The sequence below is a fragment of the Dreissena polymorpha genome, chromosome 2 (assembly GCF_020536995.1).
Source record: "Dreissena polymorpha isolate Duluth1 chromosome 2, UMN_Dpol_1.0, whole genome shotgun sequence".
Taxonomy (NCBI): Eukaryota; Metazoa; Mollusca; class Bivalvia; order Myida; family Dreissenidae; genus Dreissena; species Dreissena polymorpha.
The window spans coordinates 12,451,748-12,472,823 of NC_068356.1; the positions used below are offsets into that span (position 1 = coordinate 12,451,748).

The 21,076-nt window shown below is 36.1% G+C and overlaps 2 protein-coding genes across 4 annotated transcripts in view; one reads left to right on the plus strand and one right to left on the minus strand.

Moving 5' to 3' along the window:
- The window catches only part of LOC127865874 (RNA polymerase I-specific transcription initiation factor RRN3-like), a 45,880-nt gene extending 38,002 nt beyond the window's left edge, over positions 1 to 7,878 (plus strand). Inside the window, exons 14-15 of the mRNA XM_052405903.1 lie at positions 2,062 to 2,134; positions 3,618 to 7,878. Coding sequence (XP_052261863.1) covers positions 2,062 to 2,134; positions 3,618 to 3,710 — 166 coding nt within the window. The 3' untranslated portion in view covers positions 3,711 to 7,878. The remainder of the gene's footprint in view (positions 1 to 2,061; positions 2,135 to 3,617) is intronic.
- A 1,042-nt stretch (positions 7,879 to 8,920) lies between these two features.
- Positions 8,921 to 14,184, minus strand: LOC127865890 (fatty acid-binding protein 12-like). Of its 3 annotated transcripts, none has more exons than XM_052405940.1 (4): positions 14,110 to 14,184; positions 9,800 to 9,973; positions 9,310 to 9,417; positions 8,921 to 9,131 (listed from the first exon to the last, which is right to left on the minus strand). In XM_052405940.1, exons 1-4 carry the CDS (start codon positions 14,110 to 14,112, stop codon positions 9,072 to 9,074), a joined length of 345 nt encoding a protein of 114 aa, XP_052261900.1. In that variant the 5' UTR covers positions 14,113 to 14,184; the 3' UTR covers positions 8,921 to 9,071. The 3 variants fall into 3 exon arrangements, with proteins under 3 accessions (XP_052261900.1, XP_052261901.1, XP_052261899.1); XM_052405941.1 differs by lacking the exon at positions 14,110 to 14,184 and adding an exon at positions 10,736 to 11,047; XM_052405939.1 differs by lacking the exon at positions 14,110 to 14,184 and adding an exon at positions 10,736 to 11,046 and having other exon boundaries at positions 9,800 to 9,969.
- Positions 14,185 to 21,076: the final 6,892 nt, after the last annotated feature.

Below are 21,076 nucleotides of genomic sequence, written 5' to 3' on the forward strand. Positions count from 1 at the left end.
GCCAGAACCCCATTGAGAGTGAAGACAATTTGTCCAACTTATTGTTGAAAAGGAGCCATTTGAAGTTTAAATTTTACGTTTCTTCTTGTTTATGCGATAAATTTCCCATTTTGGGTCAGTTTATTTAAAACTTACTCAGATTGTTCATACTATCAAGGGCTTGAGCCCTATTGATTCCAGCCAGTAGAGCGATTCAGGCCCTCATGGGCCTCTTGTAGCTGACCTAGTTCAACATCCCCTTTGTGAACTTTTGTGAGCTTGTCTGGTATCTGTTGTGCTATATCCTTATGTGTTGTTAACATTAACTTTGTGAAAACTCTTATTTCTTTATGAATATTTGTCCAGATGATATCAGCTGGTTCATGTGATGTCAAAACTAGGTCAATAAGTCAGATGGAAGAACAAGCTTGTTAAAAATGTGAAATAACATTTTTTTACCCATTTACCATGAAAGTTGCTGAGATTATTTTGTTTTATAATTTTTCAGCTGAGTTAAAAAAATGGTTCCATTCCATGGAAAAATATGCAGTTTTCTGTATAAAGCTATTGTGAAACCTTGTAAACACTCTAGAAGTCAAATGTTTAGTACAATTCTTAGAATCTTGCTCAGAACCTTTTAATCCCCAGCAAAATGTGGAGGGACAAAATATTTGGGTTTTCAATATAATATTTTGTCCGTCAGTTTGTGTCAGTTTGTCCATCAGTCTTCCACAAATGTCTTAAAAAAAGTTTCCCTTTGTTGTTTATGTATGATGTATTTTTTAAGGGCTTGATCTAAAAAACTATACAAGATTTCAACTTGAAACTTCATGGGTGTACATGTATATATATCAATGAGGAGAAGAGCCATGCATAAGAACCATAACCCTTCATTTTGTTAAATAAGAATTATTGCCCTTTGTTATCCCCTGCCATAGGCGGAGGGATATTGTTTTGGCTTTGTCCGACCGTCTGTCTTTCCGTCCGTCCGGCACTTTTGTGTCCGGAGCCACATCATGGAAGTGCTTTAGCGGATTTCATTGAAACTTGGTATGAGTATATATATGGATAAGAGGATGATGCACGCCAAATGGCATTGTACACCATTAGATAATAATGGAGTTATGGCCCTTTGTATCTTGAGAAAATGCTTTTTGTGTGTGTCCGGAGCCATATCTTGGAATTGCTTTGACGGATTTCATTGAAACTTGGTATGAGTATATATATGGATAAGAGGATGATGCACGTTGGCGTTGTCCATCCGTCCAGAAAACTTTTGTGTCCAGAAGTATTTTGGCGGGGATATCAATTCAACGAATTTGTTTGTTTCTTTAAGATCTGCACCCATCACTGCCAAAATTTTTAAATGGTTCTAAACCATCGCAAAACATGGCAGTCAAGGAACTAGGCATTTTACCATGAATGTTTATAACGAAACCTTGTGAATGCTGCAGAAGACCCATTTTGCATTATCCTCTTGAAACTTGGCACAGAAGTTTTGTCCTTCAGATGTGTTGTCAAAGTGAAAAGATTGTTCAAGTCTAAAAAACATGGTCACTTGGAAAATGTTGTCAAGTTTTCATGAAACTAGCCCAGAGCATTTGTTTTGGTCATATCTGAGCTGATTTCTCAAAATTAATGATTAGGGAAACATCACTTAAACTGCTGAGAACAGTTGAGTTCCTTTCTGGTCTTATGTGAGGGACCTAAGGACTTTGGTAGCCTTACTGTTGGAAATTTTCATTCCCCCGGATCGAAAGATCGGGGGTATATTGTTTTTGGCCTCTGTGTCTGTGTGTCTGTCACTAAACTTTAACCTTGGTCATAACTTTTGCAATATTGAAGATAGCAACTTGATATTTGGCATGCATGTGTATATCATGGAGCTGCACATTTTGATTGTTTAAAGGTCAAGGTCATCCTTCAAGGTCAAAGGTCAAATATATGGCTTCAAAGCGGCACAAAAGGGGACATTGTGTTTCTGAAAAACACATCTCTTGTTGTTCTGGATATACATGCAGCTTTGCTACTTTATTAAAATGCATTGAATTCATATGTGTAATAAATGCCTTAAACTTACAGATCGAAACACTACATTGAGGAGCAGTATCGGGCGTATGACAAAAGTATGAACATAGACGACTCATCTGCAGAGGTACCCTTCAAATCATTACCTACATTCTTAGTTATTAGAATGATATTTTTTGTCCAGAATTGCTTATATCATTGTACAGATAATTTTGAGCTCGTTTCTTTCAAAGGAAAGATGAGATATTGTACGTGCCCCTGTGTTGTCCAAAAGCCAAGTTTAATAACTGTAATTTGAAATGTTCAATTATTGAGGCCCTTTTTTCTGTTTGAAATTTTACATATAAGTTATATAGACAGGTTACAGCTCATCAATATTGGATATGTTCATTAAACTTCACATGAAGATACCTTGTACCAAGAGACCCCCAACCCCTTTGGGTTTATGTTTGGGATGGGTCAGGGGATGGCCACTGTCACCAAAAAAAGCAAAATTGATTCAAATTAATGTTTTGCTAACAAATTATTGTTACAAGTTATTGTTATGATAAATGATACATTTATAACCTTGTATCCAGACAGACCTTTCAATAGCATATGGAGTGGGTGGGTTTATGGCCAAGGACCTGTTTTCTTTATTATTAATAGAAAGCTGTTATAATGAAATTAAATTTTGTACATATCCTTGGCTTATATTGTTATCGCTATTGTATGTGTCCTGTGTTATTTTTGTATGACCCGGTAGGGTGACAATTAGCAGTTGCACTGTCCGTCCATTAGTCTGTCCATCTGTCAGTCCGGCCGGCATTCCGTTTTCCGAAGTTTTTTTACACAAAGCTTTCAGATATTGAGCTGGTTTTAGTATGTGAGTCTACCTACAGATGAAGTGTTAGTTTCATTCTGTTCCATTGATTTTTGGCGAAGTTATAGGCCTTGGACTTATTTTTTTCAATTATGACCATTTTTACACAATGCTTTCAGATATTGAGTTGATTTATGGTATGTGAGTCTACCTACCTGACCTACAGATGAAGTGTGAATTGCATTCAGGAACATTAATATTTGGCAAAGTTCTGGTACTTGGACTTCAAAATTTTCTTTTTTCCGGAGTTTTATTTGCTAAACTCTTGCATATATTTAGTTCATTTTGGTATGTGAGTTGACCTACATGACTTACAGATGAAGTGTGAGTTTCATTTTGGTCCAATGATTTTTGACAAAGTTATGGGCGTAGGACTTTGAAAATTTCCTTTTTCCAGACTATTTACACACCGCTTTCAGATATTGAGCTGATTTTTGGTAAGTGTGTCAACCTACATTACCTACAGATGAAGTGTGAGTTTTTTTTTTCCGATCCATTGATTTTTGACGAAGTTATGGGCCTTGGACTTATAAATATTCACTAAACTAGCTTCTGTGTGGCTTCAAAGCACAATAGGGGGCATTAATCACAGGTCTTGTTGAAATTGAAAAAATACTAGATAACTAAATAGCTTACATACTATATGAACAGTTTTGTTTTAAAAAAAGCTATGAAATCCAACATGAACAAGAAAACTTCTGCTGAAGATGTATATCAATATAAATATGTGGCTTCACTTGCTTTACAGGAGGATACTGATGATGAGATGTTTTTGGAGCCTGAGCTGGCTTCACCGGTGACTATCGGCATGGCAACCACTCCTGGGAGCTTTATGGACTAGAACTGCTCCACAATAGTGTGCAAGTGGTCCTTGTGAAGAGTTAGGGATCATCCGCAAGTAATGGGATGGATGTTCGAAAGGTGCAATCTGATGTTTTGTATTTATTAAATCCACACAAAATTAATGACCTAAAATGAAGAAAGCTCAGCAAATAAGTATTTATGTACATCCTTAATCCTAGTTTAAGTGTTGTGGTAAATGTGCCACAGATCATCATGACATTCAAACAAATCAGTGATATCACCCATGTCATGGCAAAATGGGGCTTATGTCAAATGTGGCTAGCATAGCTCCACAATAGCCTGCACGATGGCACAGGCTGGTCAAGAGCTTTCCTATCCACTTATGAGACTGAAAGTTTGTATGACTTTAAAGTGGACTGGGTAGGTCTTACCTGACTGCACGATGGCACAGGCTGGTCTGGAGCTATTCTTACCGGATATGGCATAAAACTCATTTTCACATCATCTTTGCTTACAGGTTCCATTTATTATTTTGAATAAAAATATTTCCAGGACTGTAATAGTGGGCCATGGTAGTTCAACATCTCATTTGTGTCTGTAGCCTTCATGGTGATCACACTGTATGTGATCTTCATAGCTCTAGTGAATATGAATGTGTTCATGTGTAAGTGTTCATTTACTTAAACTTATTCTGTCTTTGTTACTGGTTTGTTGATTATTTACATCAGCGTTTGTTTAAAATGTTTTAAATATGGTAGGAGTTTAGTGTGTAAAATTTTTATTAAATTTGTTAACCAGAAATTAAAGTACACATGTAAACTAATGTATCAGGTCTCTAAATGGAATACAGCTTTAATTATGATAGGCATCTATAATTATTGTAATTATCAATTTATCTCAGCTGTAACGTCCTCAAGGATCTAAATCAATAGCGTATCATAAAAAGTATGAAACTTGGATCTGCTGGAACTCATTACAATATATGTAGAAGTTTGTTAGTACACTGAACACAATGTATTAGCTTAATTTTCTCCGGCCAAAGCCATTTCCCACAATTTGGCATTTCTTTTATTGTATTGGTATTTGAAAATGAATTGTACAATTAATTTGATATTTTTCATATCCTATAAGTGCAATATGTGATTGAACATTGTTATCAATTGTAAGGTATTAAAATATTGCTCTTACTTATGTGAAACACTTTTCTTAATATTTTGTCTGTTAAGTTTATTTAAAAACAAGCTGGGTTGTATCAACTTATTTTATGGTCATTTGAATAAAAAATGAACACATTTTTAAAACATCTTTATTATAATATGTTGATGATAACACAATGGTTTCATAGTTTCTACATGCCTGTTATAAACATGTGGTGTATAATTGGAATACCTGCGGCAGGCGGTGTCCAGATGAACATTGTCTTCTCAATATCTCAACAAGTTTAAACTTTCCATCATGAAACTAGTTAAAAATGTCTGTTTGCATAATATCTTGGTCAAGTTGGATAACAAGCCAGATTGCATAAAGCTTTTTAGAAGTTTGGCCCTTAAAATAAAGTTCAATACTCAGCCATATCTCCTGAAGAACTTATTGATTTATCCCAAATTTGCTAATTTAATATTGTCTGCTTTCTAATATGTGGTTATTTAGTTAATATCTTAAATTCTCATTAAGCTATCTGTTTGAAACTTTTGAAACAGAGCAAGCTTAAAAGGAGACTCAGCTTTGGATTGTGGGAAGCGGACAACGACAACGAGCGAGGCATGGTATTGTAATGCGCAAGGGCGGGTTAGGGTTAGGTTTAGGGGTCGGGTTTGGGTTAGGGTTAGCATTAACCCATCCCTTAACCCTAACCCGACCCCTAACCCTAATCTAACCATAACACAGGGTTATCTCCCCTATACCATGCCTCGCTCGTTGTAATTGTCCTCATCCCTTGGATTGTATTTGGGTCTAGAACTATCAAGGGCAAGGTCACTTACAAAAAAGAACAAACAATTTTGCTCATGAGCTCAAGTTTAGATTCAAGTATTTCATTCTAGTTTTGTAGGTGTATGTAGCTTACATTGAGATCTTAATTTAAGATAATAAGGCAGTCAGGTCAAGGTCACTGTTACTAACAACAAAACACAGTTTTTGCTTAATAACTTTATGTTGTAAGGAGTTATTACACAATAATTGTGTGTTGCTGTCTTACCTGCACACCTAGCTTGGATTTGCATTTGGGCCATTCACAATATCAGGTAAAGCGCAAGGTCACCAGTAACTAGGGAAAGGAAAACAGTTTCCCCTATATAACTTAGGTTTAGATGGAGGTATTGCACTGTAAGTTGCTTTCATTTAGACATTTAAATTATAATTTGGGCTAGATGGATAGAAGTAAAGGTCACTGTTGATGAAATAGAAACATAGTTTCTGAAAATAGTTTCTGCTCATTAATTTGAGTTTGAATGGTGATGACTTTAGTAGAGATGGCATAATTATTACACAATTATATGTTATGTTTTTAACATTGAAAACATGTTTTTATGGCTTTGCCATGTTTCTTTTTGTATCCATTATTTTCTGTACCATCATAGCTACAACAAATTAATACATTTGTCACACATAAATAAACCCGGACCAGTGATGAATCTAAACTGTATGTTTCTGAATTGCATTTACTATCAATCCAAACAAAACTGGTACTATATAATACTATATTAATTTATGTATCTACATTGCTGTTTACTGATTGTTTCATGTTTTATGTAGATGTATTACAAATTTTGTTATGTCTGTTTTGCAAAATTAAGCCATCTCAGCAAATATGATCCATGGAAATAAAGAAGAGAATCGTCTGTAAACTTAATCTATAGGTAATTGAACCAACTGTTATAATTGTGAGCAAATAATCCCAGTCTTGATCAGAGCCAAATACAAATATGTTGAATTTGTCATGGTGTTCATTAATCCCATTCCACAAAAGTGGGGTTACAGGATTGCCTTTTTCCAGCCATCGAACTGTCACTTCTTTATCTAGGCTCTGAGATTGCCATTTTTCCCAGCTATCTGTCTGTCACTTCATTATTTGGCTCCGAGATTGCCTTTTTTCCACCCATCTGTTTGGGGTCAGCTAAAATTTTCTTATTTTCAGGAAATTTGGCTCAAATATTTTTGGTTATTACAACCTGGAACTCAATGATTCACCATGAGGTCAAATTCTTGAGTTTCCATTTTGTGTCTTCTTCATTCATATCTCTTGTACTGTTAAAACCATTTAAGGGTTCTTTGCCTAAAATGGACTTGCATTAACTTTTTAAAACTGCAGTCATGTGCAGAAGTCATACACCAGTTAAGTCAACACAAGTTCAAGGCCAAGGTCATACTTGAAGGTTGCATGATTGAGTCTGTATATGTTTATGTCCGTTTTTTGTCTGTATTATATCTCTGAAGCCTTTGTCTTGTCTGTATTAAATCTCTGAAGCCTTTGTCTTGTCTGTATTATATCTCTGAAGCCTTTGTCTTGTCTGTATTATATCTATGAAGCCTTTGTCTTTTCTGTATTATATCTCTGAAGCCTTTGAACTTATTTTCTTGAAACATGCTTGAAATCTTTATCACATTGAAGCAGTATTGTGAAGGCATGAAACAGTCATGACATCTCAAGGCCAAGGTTAACACTTGAAGGCCAATAGGATCAGGTTGGGGATATAGCAGTTTTTGGATTGCCATGTTGCAATTTAAGATAATTAATAAAACATATTGAAGATAAAAAATATTTTCTAAACATGTTTCATTTGTATTTCTTTACCCAGTCACGGATTTGGAAGTTTTAAGGATGAACTGTCCGTGCATACATGTGTTTTTCATTCATCACCCCTCAGTTTCAATGTATGTACGTACATGTGACAAAGCTTTTGTTTTCAACTCCTCTAATTACATGTATTTGGTGGAACTAGCTCAAAACTTTCACAGTTAAATGATTATAAAGGAAGCAATATTAGGCTTCCAACAGTTTTGGCAAAATTATTACCCTTTGTCTTTTTGTCCTTTGCAGACTATAAAGCATCTTTTTTCTTTGTCCAAACAATTGTTGTGGGAGCGTCAGTGTCTGTGACACAGTTCTAGATTTGAATAACAATGTATCACCTGTTAAAGAACATCACATGTTTATTCTGAGTGGTTGTTGATTATTTATTTAAAAAAATTAAAAGTGCATTTTTGCTTTATTGTTATTACTCCGTGTTGTTATCATAACAATACTAGGAAGAAACAAATGGAATTTAATTTTACTTGTATTTTATACTTATTATACACCCACTAAACGAAGTTTAGGGGGGTATATAGGAGTGAGCTTGTCTGTCGGTCGGTCGGTCTGTCGGTCGGTCCGTCCGTGTCCGCTCTCAAATTCAAGTAGTTTTGATCCGATCTTCACCAAACTTTGTCAGAAGTTGTATCTACATGATTTCTAGGTCAAGTTCGAACATGGGCATTGCGGGGTCAAAAACTAGGTCACAGGGTCACTCAGTGCGTTTTAAACATTCAGCATGTTGTCTGCTCTCTAATTCAAGTAATTGTCATCAGAGCTTCACCAAACTTGGTCAGAAGTTGTATCTAGATGATGTCTAAGCCAAGTTCGAACATGGGTCATGGCAGGTCAAAAACTAGGTCACGGGGGTCACTTAGTGCGTTTTAAACATTGAGCATGGTGTCCGCTCTCTAATTAAAGTAGTTTGCATCAGATCTTAACCAAACTTGGTCAGAAGTTGTATCTAGATGATGTCTAGGTCAAGTTCGAATATGGTTCATGCCGGGTTAAAAACTAGGTCACATGGTCACTTAGTACATTTTACACATTCAGCATGGTGTCTGCTCTCTAATTCAAGTAGTTTTCATCCGATCTTCACCACACTTGGTCAGAAGTTGTATTTGGATGATGTGTAGGTCAAGTTCAAACATGGGCCATGCAGAGTCAAAAACCAGGTCACGGGGTCACTTAGTGCGTTTTAAACATTGAGCATGGTGTCCGCTGTTTTTTGTGAAGACAACATGCAAAATATTCTGTGTCAATGCGGCATGTGGGGGTTTTCGTCACGTCTGTGACAAAGCTTTAGTTCTAAATTGTACATAGTGTTTAATATGACAGAGATCTTAACATGACATGTTTGTGTACCAGTAACGTACCTCTGTTTCCCAATGTCATTTCTATTTCTTATTGTGTTTATTGTTGTTGATGATTTGTACAATTTTCAACATAACAACGTGAATATTATACATCTATTATATAAATTATCGTCACGTTTTATGCCTCTCATTTCATCAAATGTACAATTAATTTTCTGGAAAAGCACCAGATGTTCAGTACACGAACTGCACAGCATGTCTATATGATCTGATAAGTGATGTCACTTCTTGTTCACGTGGTCTGCATTCTCCTCATTACACGTGTGCACGTGACATTGTTACATCTCATCGTCTGGACACAAACAAAGGACAGTATGACCACATCAGAATTTAATTAGTTAATAAACTCCGAATGATCGTACATATACTTGTAGGCAACTATTGAAATTAAACTGTACCGAACACTGATATTTAGCATATAAAAAATTCTAGATTATAATTAAAGTTCAACCCTCATTCCCGTTTCATACCTGCACCAGCCTGTCGCCTACCAGGCGCCGTTCTATCACCTGGAGGCGACGACAGCCCAGACGTCGCACCGTCAGCACAAGGGCGCCGTGCTCCCAACAGGCCCTTGCCTGTGGGGGTACGTGTGATAAAGATGACAAATAACATACTTTGAACTATATATTAATTGCGTTCTATAATTACAATAACTAGTATGTCGACTTTCTCAGTATGGACTGAACTCATTCGCGGGCCACTGGATAATGAGTCGGGCCATGTAGCCAGGAGAACTTTTAAAGATATGGTTGCTTGCGCGTTAAATAGAAGTATTGTGCTATAAGCGCATAATGATACATCCAGTAAAACAAACTTAAATTGTTAATGTGTCGGATAATTTGCAGACACATTCATTGTAACGAAGATCTTGGTTCTGCCACCATTTCTATTTTAAATGCATTTGATCGCGCATCGTTTAAATCTAGAAAATTGTAACAATATTTTAAATTCACATACCAAACTAGGTTGTCCGGCATCTATCTGAAATTCTTCGTTCAATCGGAATTCAAGTTTTACGTGTTGTTTGTCACCGCACTTCATCTCTAGACGTATGACGTCACCGAATACGCTTATCGTCTGCGTTGACTCAACTTCAGTCATCGAACGCCTTACATAGTTTCCGACTCCTGTCTGATTCAGAAACAAGATACTTAAGAGCTACCGTCCGATATCTTACCATATACCCCGGTATGAAAGATTCTGATTATGTCCCCGTGGCTGTTACAAAAATAATGCTAGGAGGTAATTTATTGGAACACAAATGAGTGCAGGATACACATTTGAAAATTGATTATTGTCGGCCTATCGATGGAACTTTAAATTGTAAAAAAATAATAATCAGCATATCAATGAAATCAATATGAAAAAGGAAAGACAGCCGACGTAGTATTTATACTACTCAGACCATCGATCTAGCTCGAAGGGTCAACTAGTTGTTATATGTTTCACATAAGTTAACTTCCATTTCCCGCTGAAATGGTTGCTTATTGGTTTTAGATTTCTAATGAAGTTCGTTCCCGTTTTTCATCGTTCAATAATATTGATTGAACTCCCTCCAACCTATTGTGAATCACTTATCCAAACCTACTTTTAATACGATACGCAGAGAGAAACGAAATGTTGCATGAAATACAAACACATCACGATATCATAATAGTGATAAACATGCATCCGATAGCAGAATTATTTAAATGAGCTTTCATGTTAACGAGCAACATATCAAGAAAATCGTATTAATGATAGTTATGTATCCTTGCATTATCCGACCCTCTAAAGAAAGTTTGAAAAGTGCTGCGTTTGCATTTTTCATACTGTTTAGTATAACTCAACTTGATATTGTATACTGGTATTATTTGTTGTACTTTTTTTCCAATATGAATTTCAAGCGCTCACCCAGTTCAGTCAGATATTCCGTCACGTTTTCACTACGCTCTAGAAGCCACGTCCCGCCGAGCGAGCGTTCTATTTCTTCCGTTGCTGATGTCATCGTGTGAAGTAGCGCCTGTGCGTTCTATGAGCCTACACCTTGCAATCCTTCGCTTTAGGACCAAATGACATTTTAGAATAATCACAGCGGCTGCTTCGGACGTGCCAATCCTCTAGTTTATATAAAGCCGTCACATTAATAGTGCATAGTACGCGTGCCTTTACTACTATCTTAAATTTAAATCATGGCGTGCTTGTGTTCTAAATCACCACCTTTATGTTCTAAATGCATTTAATCAGCATCTAACTATTGTATGCATATTCACATTTTCGGTTACTGCAAGAATAGGACACAATATGAGTTATATCCAAATATAGGCTCAATCAATTATTACCATGCAAATTTAGACTATTGTGTATTCGTTATTTATTTATTGAACACTAATTACTATGAAAATACAACACATGTTTGAGCTAGTTCAGGGATCTATTATGACAATTATTTATGTGTTGTAGCGGCAATAAGTCAATATGACCGACGTCATGGAAAAATGGGTCTTATGCTATATATACCAGGGTAGCTACGGTCACGAAGTCTGGTCAGCAGCTTCCCTTGTAGCGGACAGCGTAGCTTCATACCAATCTGTGCCTATACACAAGGCGGTCTGGATCTCTGATGACCGCTATAGCATAAGGCTTTTAATTATATTAAATAATTAAAGCTACACTTTCGAAACAACCACTGTAGTTAAACACATGAACACTCAACATGTGCTTACACAAAGCAAAGGTTTAAACCTAACACAGACTATAACATCTTGTAACTCAAGCTGCCCACGAATGATACGCACGTAAGATGCTCGTATTTGAGTCGCAGTATTAGGGAATGGGTCGAAGGCAATATCCGAGCAGTTCAGCTTCAGAATTTAATCTGTACACTCTAAGTGCGTGAATTTATACGGGACAGGGTAGCTTCTGACCGGAATGCTCAACTGCGCTGGATGGTCTGGAGCTGCGCTAGGCACATATGTCTTAAAACCCATTTTCGCACGACGCGGCTCATTTTGTCCCAAAGGTTTGGCATTAACACATGACGATGCATGTATAAGTGAGGTAATTATAGCTGATATTTTAAGAGGAATATCTTATACAGAAATAAACAAAAGATAACATTTTTTGTATGCCCGCCGCAAGACCAGTATTCATTTTACTGTAAATAAACCGAAGAGTATTGATCCGCGACAAAGCATCCCTGAATATGTAGCGCGAAAGTAACGAGTTATAAACAATATAACATGGTTATTTAATTAAAATAAATATTTTGACAAAATCTTCGATCCAGATTGTGACCCTGACTTCAACTATGATACGTATGAGCTTTTTTCACAGACACATGTCCAACCGGAGACTTATAAACGTTCATTTGTATTGGTGGATCTTTGTCCCGACCTGTTAAAAACGCATGCAAAGCTGTTGATAACGTTATTTTGCTTTTTAGTCTATTTTAGATGAACCTTCACCGAGACAATAGAGTCTATGTTAGATGAACCTTCACCGAGACAATAGAGTCCCTGATTATCGAAGGTGTGGAACATTCAGTATGAATGCACACACACCTTTTATAGCGTGATGCGAATGTTCTAGATATTTGTCTAAGTTCGATAAAACGTCTTTTTCATGCATCACACTACCAGTGACTGGTTCACTACAGATACCAACATAGTTTTAACAAGAAATATCTTTAAACAAGAAATATCTTTAAAAAAGATAAACGGCGTTGATAGTTCAACGAATCAAATCAATGATAGCGAATGACTTTTTTATAGATCGCCGTGGTGTAATGGATATGGTGTCCGCCTAGCGACCGAAAGGTCACAGGTTCGATCCCCACCGTGGGAGCGTTCCAAAGATCTCCCCCAAAGACACCATGTAGGCCCAGGAAACGGACTCGGGAGCCTTAGGCTGTCGATGCAATCGAGCTAAAATTAATAGGTTTAAACTAATGTCTTTTTTCTGTGCAGTTCTTAACTGCATCACACGCAGTACGGGATGTTGCGCGGGGTTTTCGCGGCTTTTTTTTACATTATTACATATCGCTGGTCATAAACCTATAGATACAAAACAGAAAACAGAAAGAAGAATGGAAGTGAAATTAAAACATTTGAGTCAACCGGCCACACACGAAGTATCCGTACTTATAGGCGCGTTCTTCAAACAAATCTATTTTAGTGGTTTGTCGGGCATTGCTATTTGATTCGATTATTAACAGTATCGACAATCATCGCGCTCATGCTTAATACATTAGTCAATATGGTGGAATAATTATTGTTAAATTAATCAAAAATAATATTTATCGTGGTATTGTTGAAAACACATTAAGAATCTACTATTGACTTACCATAATTATATTGCTGAATATCTTCATTTAACAAATTTCTGGTCTAAAGAAAATTCCAGGTCACCTAGTTCACGGATAGCGTCTTTATTATATAACGATTATTTTACTGGCCGCGAACTCCGGTGATGACCTGTATATAAACTCTGACATTCACATACTGGCCGCGAATTTACCCGATACCTCGCGGGTTTAAATGCAATGCATCGAAGTGAGGCCTCGCTTCCACTGCTCTTTATACTTTTACATGTTGACAGGAATATGGAAGTAAGTACTAAATATGAGAACATAGCCTTTAACTATAAACGCTTTTGCGCAAGCAATCCTCGGATATGTTTCCAATGTTCCGGTGGTATACTCAAATCAGCCAATGGAATAAATGAAGTGTATTCATTCGTACCTAGCCGCGGGAAATTTTATTTGAATTTTATTGGACACTTACAAAGGTCAGGTAAGGTAAAAAGCTGGCTTAATACAACTACACCGAAAAAGATATACGGCGTTGATTGTGGTTGGATTTGGTGAAAGGTAAAGAGTTCAATGAATAAAATCAAAGATAGCGAATGCCTTTTTCTGTGCAGTTCTTAGCTGCATCACACGCAGTACGGGATGTTACGCGGAGTTTTCGATGCTTATTTTACATTATAACATATTGCTGGTCATAAACATATAGATACAAAATAGAAAACCAAAAGAAGAATGGAAGTGAAATTAAAACATTAAGTCAACCGGCCACACGAGAAGTATCGATACATATTTTAAATATAAATACGTGCGTTCTTCGAACAAACCTGTTTTAGTGGTTTGTCGATTATTAACAGTATCGAGAATCATCGCGGTCATGCTTAATTAGTCAATATGGTGGAATAATTCTTGTTAAATTAATAAAAAGTATTATTTATAATTTGATTGTTGAAAACACATTAAGAATCTAGTATTGACATACCATAATTATATCGCTGAATATTTTCTTTTAACATATTTCTGGTCAAAAGAAAACTCCACAGTCCAGTTTATACGCCAGATTCTTGAGTCAGATAGACTTCAGCCCTTATCAGCAATACAATAATGGTCTGGAGCTGTTAATGAGATAACATGCTGAGATTGACCCTTTGAATACCACAAGTATTCGAGATAACCCAAAACACTTCACCTAGTTCACGCGATAGCGTCTATATTATACGATTATTACTGGCCGCGAGGTGACCCTGATACTGGCGCTGGCAATAAAAGGTGCACGCACAAACTGCATTGGTGTCGAGAGTTGAGTGTAACACTGTTCTATCTATCAAGCCTTTTCATTTGAGATAAAATTGTTTCATGCAGTAGTACAAAGACGCGTCCATGTTTCCAATGTTCTGGTGGTATGTTCAAAATCAGCCAATTGAATAAATGAAGTGCGCTTCATCAATGCAAACAATAGCAGAATGGCCGCAGTTTTGACGGCCAAAATTTGAGCATGCGCAAACGTGACGTCATTATCGGAATCCCCAAAACCTCCTATTCATTCGTGTCTAGCCGCGGGAAATTTTATTTGAATGTTATAGGACACTAACAAAGGTCAGGTAAGGTGAAAAGCTGGCTTATACAGCTATGCCGAAAAATGCGTCCAGAATGATAACAAACGGTTTGACTTACATCACCGAAAACCAGGCACCATACTTGCGCGAAACAATAGTGTCATTAAGGCTTGTATACGTAATGCAGACTTTTGAATCAAGCTATTTAATTAGCAAATTTAATGAAATTCCGTCGCGTTGTTATAGCTCAAATCATAATGTGAGGCTATGGCTTTCATGCATTGGAAATGGGTCCATAGTCCACTGTGGGGAAACGTTCTCCGAATATTGCGTATTTTTTCTGTTCAGAAATAGCAATAAGATTGTTCGTAGTTGGTCATTCCTTTGTAAAAGGATTTCTCATACTTATACATTTTAATTTGTGTTAAAGTGAATTATGTATATTTTCCGATTATTTGTCTATCGTACGATATTAGGATTTGTACAATCTGTGTTGTAATTATGCCCTGTAAAATAAGTGTGTAGAAATAGTCATTATTCCTCGTTTCGGTATCGTATTAAATAATCAAAAAGGCATAAATCAAAGACCTATAGATAACATGTTATCTATAGGTCTTTGCATAAATCAACATGCTATATAGACAAACTTTATTTAATTACTTTAGACTAACTATTAAAAGTTTATTTGTGTTCGTTGAACAATGAAGATGTTATGGACAAATCGAATGTCCTATAGGCCTAGATAGTATCGATATGTCAACTATTTTGGTGCTATGGGTATTGCAGCTAACCGTCCTTAGTATTGCCCTACAAAATATGGGCTGTCCGTTGAACTGGCTGCCATTGTGTGAATACGTTTTTTGTCACTGTGACATTGACCTTTGACCTAGTGACCTGAAAATCAATAGGGGTCATCTGCGAGTCACGATCAATGTACCTATGAAGTGTCATGATCCTAGGCAAACGCGTTCTTGAGTTATCATCCGAAAATCATTTTACTATTTCGGGTCACCGTGACCTTGACCTTTGACCTTGTGAAATCAAAATCAATAGGGGTCATCTGCGAGTCATGATCAATCTACCTATGAAGTTTCATGATCCTAGGCATATGCGTTCTTGAGTTATCATCCGAAAATCATTTTACTATTTCGGGTCACCGTGACCTTGACCTTTGACCTAGTGACCTGAAAATTATAAGGGGTCATCTGCGAGTCATGATCAATCTACCTATAAATTTTCGTGATCCTAGGCATATGCGTTCTTGAATAATCATCCGAAAATCATTTTACTATTTCGGGTCACCGTGACCTTGACCTTTGACCTAGTGACCTCAAAATCAATAGGGGTCATCTGCGAGTCATGATCAATCTACCCATGAAGTTTCATGATCCTAGGCATATGCGTTCTTGAGTTATCATCCGGAAACCATTTTACTATTTCGGGTCACCGTGACCTTGACCTTTGACCTAGTGACCTCAAAATTAATAGGGGTCATCTGCGAGTCATGATCAATCTACCCATGAAGTTTCATGATCCTAGGCGTATGCGTTCTTGAGTTATCATCCGGAAACCATTTTACTATTTCGGGTCACCGTGACCTTGACCTTTTACCTAGTGACCTCAAAATCAGTAGGGGTCATCTGCAAGTCATGATCAATGTACCTATGAAGTTTTATGATCCTAGGCCCAAGCGTTCTTGAGTTATCGTCTGACAACCACCTGGTGGACGGACGGACGGACCGACCGACCGACATGAGCAAAGCAATATACACCCTCTTCTTCGAAGGGGGCATTATATGTTTGTACATATGCTAACCGGTATGTTTGCTCATACAATGTGGCTTTATATGAATATAATTAGATAACAACTAGGGATGTCAACGAATATCCGAATATCCGAATATTCGGTCCCGGACCGAATATTCGGATACTATTTTCCGAATCGAATATTCGGAAGAAAAAAATAAAAAAATCGAGTAATTTCAAAGACTTAGTATTCGTGAAATTTGCTTCAAACATTGTACAAAAAGTCGTTCCTCGTGTCATAATGTTTAGTCCGGATAATTCGTCGCTATGGTGATGACAGTATACCGGTCATAAATCCCGCTAATTGCCTAACAAAGACAGTCACTTTGTGTCAAAATTATGATAGGTTCTAATCGCATCGGCAATCAAAACACCGACCTGCACTTGATCCAATGACTCGAATTACATTTAAAATTATCAAAGATTAAATGAGTAAAGGAAAAGCCGACTTGGTGTAAAAAAACAAATAAGACCGTATGGCAATTAAAACACCGACCCGTCTTGATCTAATAACTCGAATTACATTTAACATGATAAAAGATTAAATAAGTAAAGGAAGTGCCGACTTGGTGTGAAAAACAAAAAAGATCGTATGGTTAAAATCACGTTGTCCGATCAAAAAAGCTTTTAGAAAATAATTTACTCAACCTCTAACCGAGCAAGAGAATTCTGACGAACTTCAGAGATATTTGCTTGTGAAAATGGAGCCAACCGCTAAACCTCTTGACTGGTGGAAACGTCACGAGAGCGAATTTCCGAAAGTCGCGTATGTTGCTAGGAGTGTTCTATATGTACCTGCAACTTCTATGCCATCTGAGCGCATATTCTCAACCACTGGATTGCTCATCAATAAACTAAGAAATAGACTCGCCAGTGATCTGGTCGACGCAATCGTGTTTTTAAATAAGAACAATGTTCATGTGCCCAGTGACGCCGATCCGAGTGACTTTTAAATGTGGCAACGGTGTTTTGTTTGCATGTGTTCGCTATGTAAATAATACGTTTAAGTTCAGTTCAAATTATTTATAGATCTAACTGTTTTGTCATGTAATTATTTTGTCGTCATGTAAATATTATGTTTCTCGTTCTATTGTTGATGTACAATATTAAAGCACGTGTTCGCTATGTAAATACTATCTTTAAGTTTAGCTTAAATTATTTATAGATCTAACTGTTTTGTTATGTAATTGTTTTGTCGTCATGTAAATATTATGTTTCTCGTTCTATTGTTGATTTACAATATTAAAAGTTTAAAAACAGTTTTCGTCATTCAATTTTAACAATTAGCGACGGCAATGCTGTGTCAATATTTAGTCACTTCCGGGGAACTTCCGGTAAAAACGAAAGTAGAATTCATGGAGTAATGGTACGGTAAACATAGTTGATTTTTTTCTAACAGATGTTGACCGAATATCCGAATATTCGTTCGGAAGGATGACCGAATATCCGAATACCAATATCGGTATTCGTTGCCATCCCTTATAACAACTAGATGGGCATGTTTGATGGTTTATACGCAACCATATTAATACATGTTCATGTATTGATGAACACGTTGGTCTGTGTTTCTTAAAATTTAAACGAATGATGTTTATTTGGAGCACACAAGGTGGTACAGGATACTTAACAAGTTATATTTAATATTATCATAAAAACACATTTAATTTGCAAATTTGAGATATCATTTGAAACATGGTTTTCAATAAGGTGGCATAAGCTAGACGGACCTATACATAAAACTTCTTATGGAAATTACTGCATTTACATTGCGTTGTAGTAACATGATAGAGATAAACTATTTAAACCGATTTGTTTCTGCGTATGTACACCTTTAAAGAGTATTACTGTAGAAAATCTTGCCCTTAACCGAATAAGCTGACTGCTGCGTACCTAGAAATAAATATTTTGTATATAAAGTCCGGTGTCCGTTTCCCCACAGTGATAGTTAATTAAGTACAAGTACTTTACCGTCGTTGTGCCATTTTCCAAGGGGTTGTTCATGCTCAAATGTTGATAAAATATCTTATTGATAGAATACCATATATCGTAGTCATTACAGCTGAAATAGCAACCTTAAACAATATAAACGCTTTGCCGCGCCGTTTATCAAGATGCGCATACATGCAACTAATCATGAAAGACGGGAAATATAGAACATTGAATATAATGAAACAGGGTCAATATATAGAACATTCAATATAAGGAAACACGGGACATATGGAACATTATAAACAAGGAAATATTTATTCACACCGTGTATATAAAACATTGACTTAAATCACCCCCGCTGAACTACATTACAATTAGAGTTGCGTCTGTACGACAAAGCGAAACGGCGTCATAGCTACAACGGTTACAGCGTCTTGACAGTTGTAGACATACACACGCGTTTACTTAGGTAAATTCTGTGTTTAAACTTACACGTAAAACGCCATACGGGATATGGCATTTATTTTCATTTATTAATGTTTCTTTACTCGCTTCATAAGCTATCGTGACATTTTCTAGCGTGAAATCATGATAAAAGAAAGAAGTGCAAGCTCAAAACATAGAACATCAAATAAATTCGTTGTTTCCGGCTTGCAGTTTTTGTCATGATGAATATTTTCAATGATTTGTATCAAATTCACTCTTTTACAAACATGTGATGCCCATCTGTATACTATTATTGGTGATTTCTATCCGATTGTGCAAAAAAGTTGTAGCATGCCAACTCCGTGTACATGTTACGGTATCTTCTCTTACGGCGTCTTCTTTACACCGTTTCAGCGCCTGCAAGAAGTCAAATTTACAACCATGGAGATTTCGTTCCACGATAGTAGCATTTCGGACGGGATTATGGAGGTTGTCATTGATTGCAACAACAACAGCTAATAATTACTTCAATTACTGTAAAGAATTTAACAGGAATGTAAAATATATTTCACACCTCGAAAGTGGGGAATTCAATAACATATTAAGGTCATTTTAAAGCAAGACTTCATTTGGGTAATATTTTTTTATATTTCATTATGCCATGATTATGGCGTTTTTTTAATCAATCAGTTATACAGTTTTTAAAGATTTGGCACTTTTATTTTCATATAAAATAATAGTTTACATATTTAATTAAAGACTGAATTAATCTTAAAATCGCAAATTCATAAATATTTGCTGATCTTTTTTTCGGCGTAGCTGTATAAGCCAGATTTTCACCTTACCTGACCTTTGCAAGTGTTTAATAAAATTCAAATAAAATTTCCCGCGGCTAAATACAAATGAATACACTTCATTTATTCAATTGGCTGATTTGAACATACCACCAGAACATTGGAAACATGGAAGCGTCTTTGTAACACTGTTTTACTGCATGAAACAATTTTATCTCTAATGAAAATACTTGACGGATAGAACAGTTTTACACTCAACTCTCGACATCAATGCAGTTTGTGCGTGCACCTTTTATTTTCAGAGGATTTCAAGCGCCAGTATCATGGTCGTTCGCGGCCAGTGAAATAATCGTTATATAATAGACGCTCTCGCGTGAACTATAGGTGAAGTGTTTGGGTTATCCGGAAGACTTGTGGTCAGCAGCAATAAATCACTTACTCGGGTTAACCTCCTCAAAGGGTCATTCTCAGCATGTTATCTCATTAACAGCTACAGACATTTATTGTATTGCTGATAAGGGCTGAAGTCTATTCGACTCGGGCAATATACCCTGGACTGTGGAATTTTCTTTAGACCAGAAATATGTTAAATGAAAATATTCAGCGATATAATTATGTCATGCCAATACTAGATTCTTAATGTTTTTTCAACAAAACCATGATAAATAATATTTTTTATTACCGGGTAATTTAACAAGAATTATTCCACCATATTGACTAATGTATTAAGCATGAGCGCGATGATTCTCGATACTGTTAATAATCGACAAACCACTAAAACAGGTTTGTTCGAAGAACGCGCGTATGAATATTTAAAATATGTACGGATACTTTGCGTGTGGCCGGTTGACTTAATGTTTTAAATTCACTCAATTCTTCTTTTGGTTTTTTGTTTTGTATCTATAGGTTTATGATTAGCAATATGTAATAATGTAAAATAAGCCGCGAAAACTCCGCGTAACATCCCGTACTGTGTGTGATGCAGCTAAGAACTGCTAAGAAAAAGACATTCGCTATCTTTGATCTCATTCATTGAACTCTTTACCTTTCACCAAATCCAACCACAATCAACGCCGTATATCTTTTTTAAAGATATTTCTTGTTTAAAATAAATCAGTACTACAATATTTTACAAGACTTTGAACATTTGTTAATAGCATTAATCTAAATTGAAGATCTTCTATTATTTCAGTCTTTAAATCAACATTTATTATTACTTTTTTTTTAATAAATGCACCAAATCTTTAAACATTTTAGTATTAGTTTATTTAAATTGTTAATTTACTTTCAATAAAAATACATTTTAAATTCAATCTACATTTTTTGGTTTGGTACCTAAAATTATTCTTTTTAAAAAGTTCAGTAGTAGCTCTTTCATGCCCCTAAATTCTTTACTGTAGGCATTGCATGTATTAACCAATTAACAATTAATCACCAG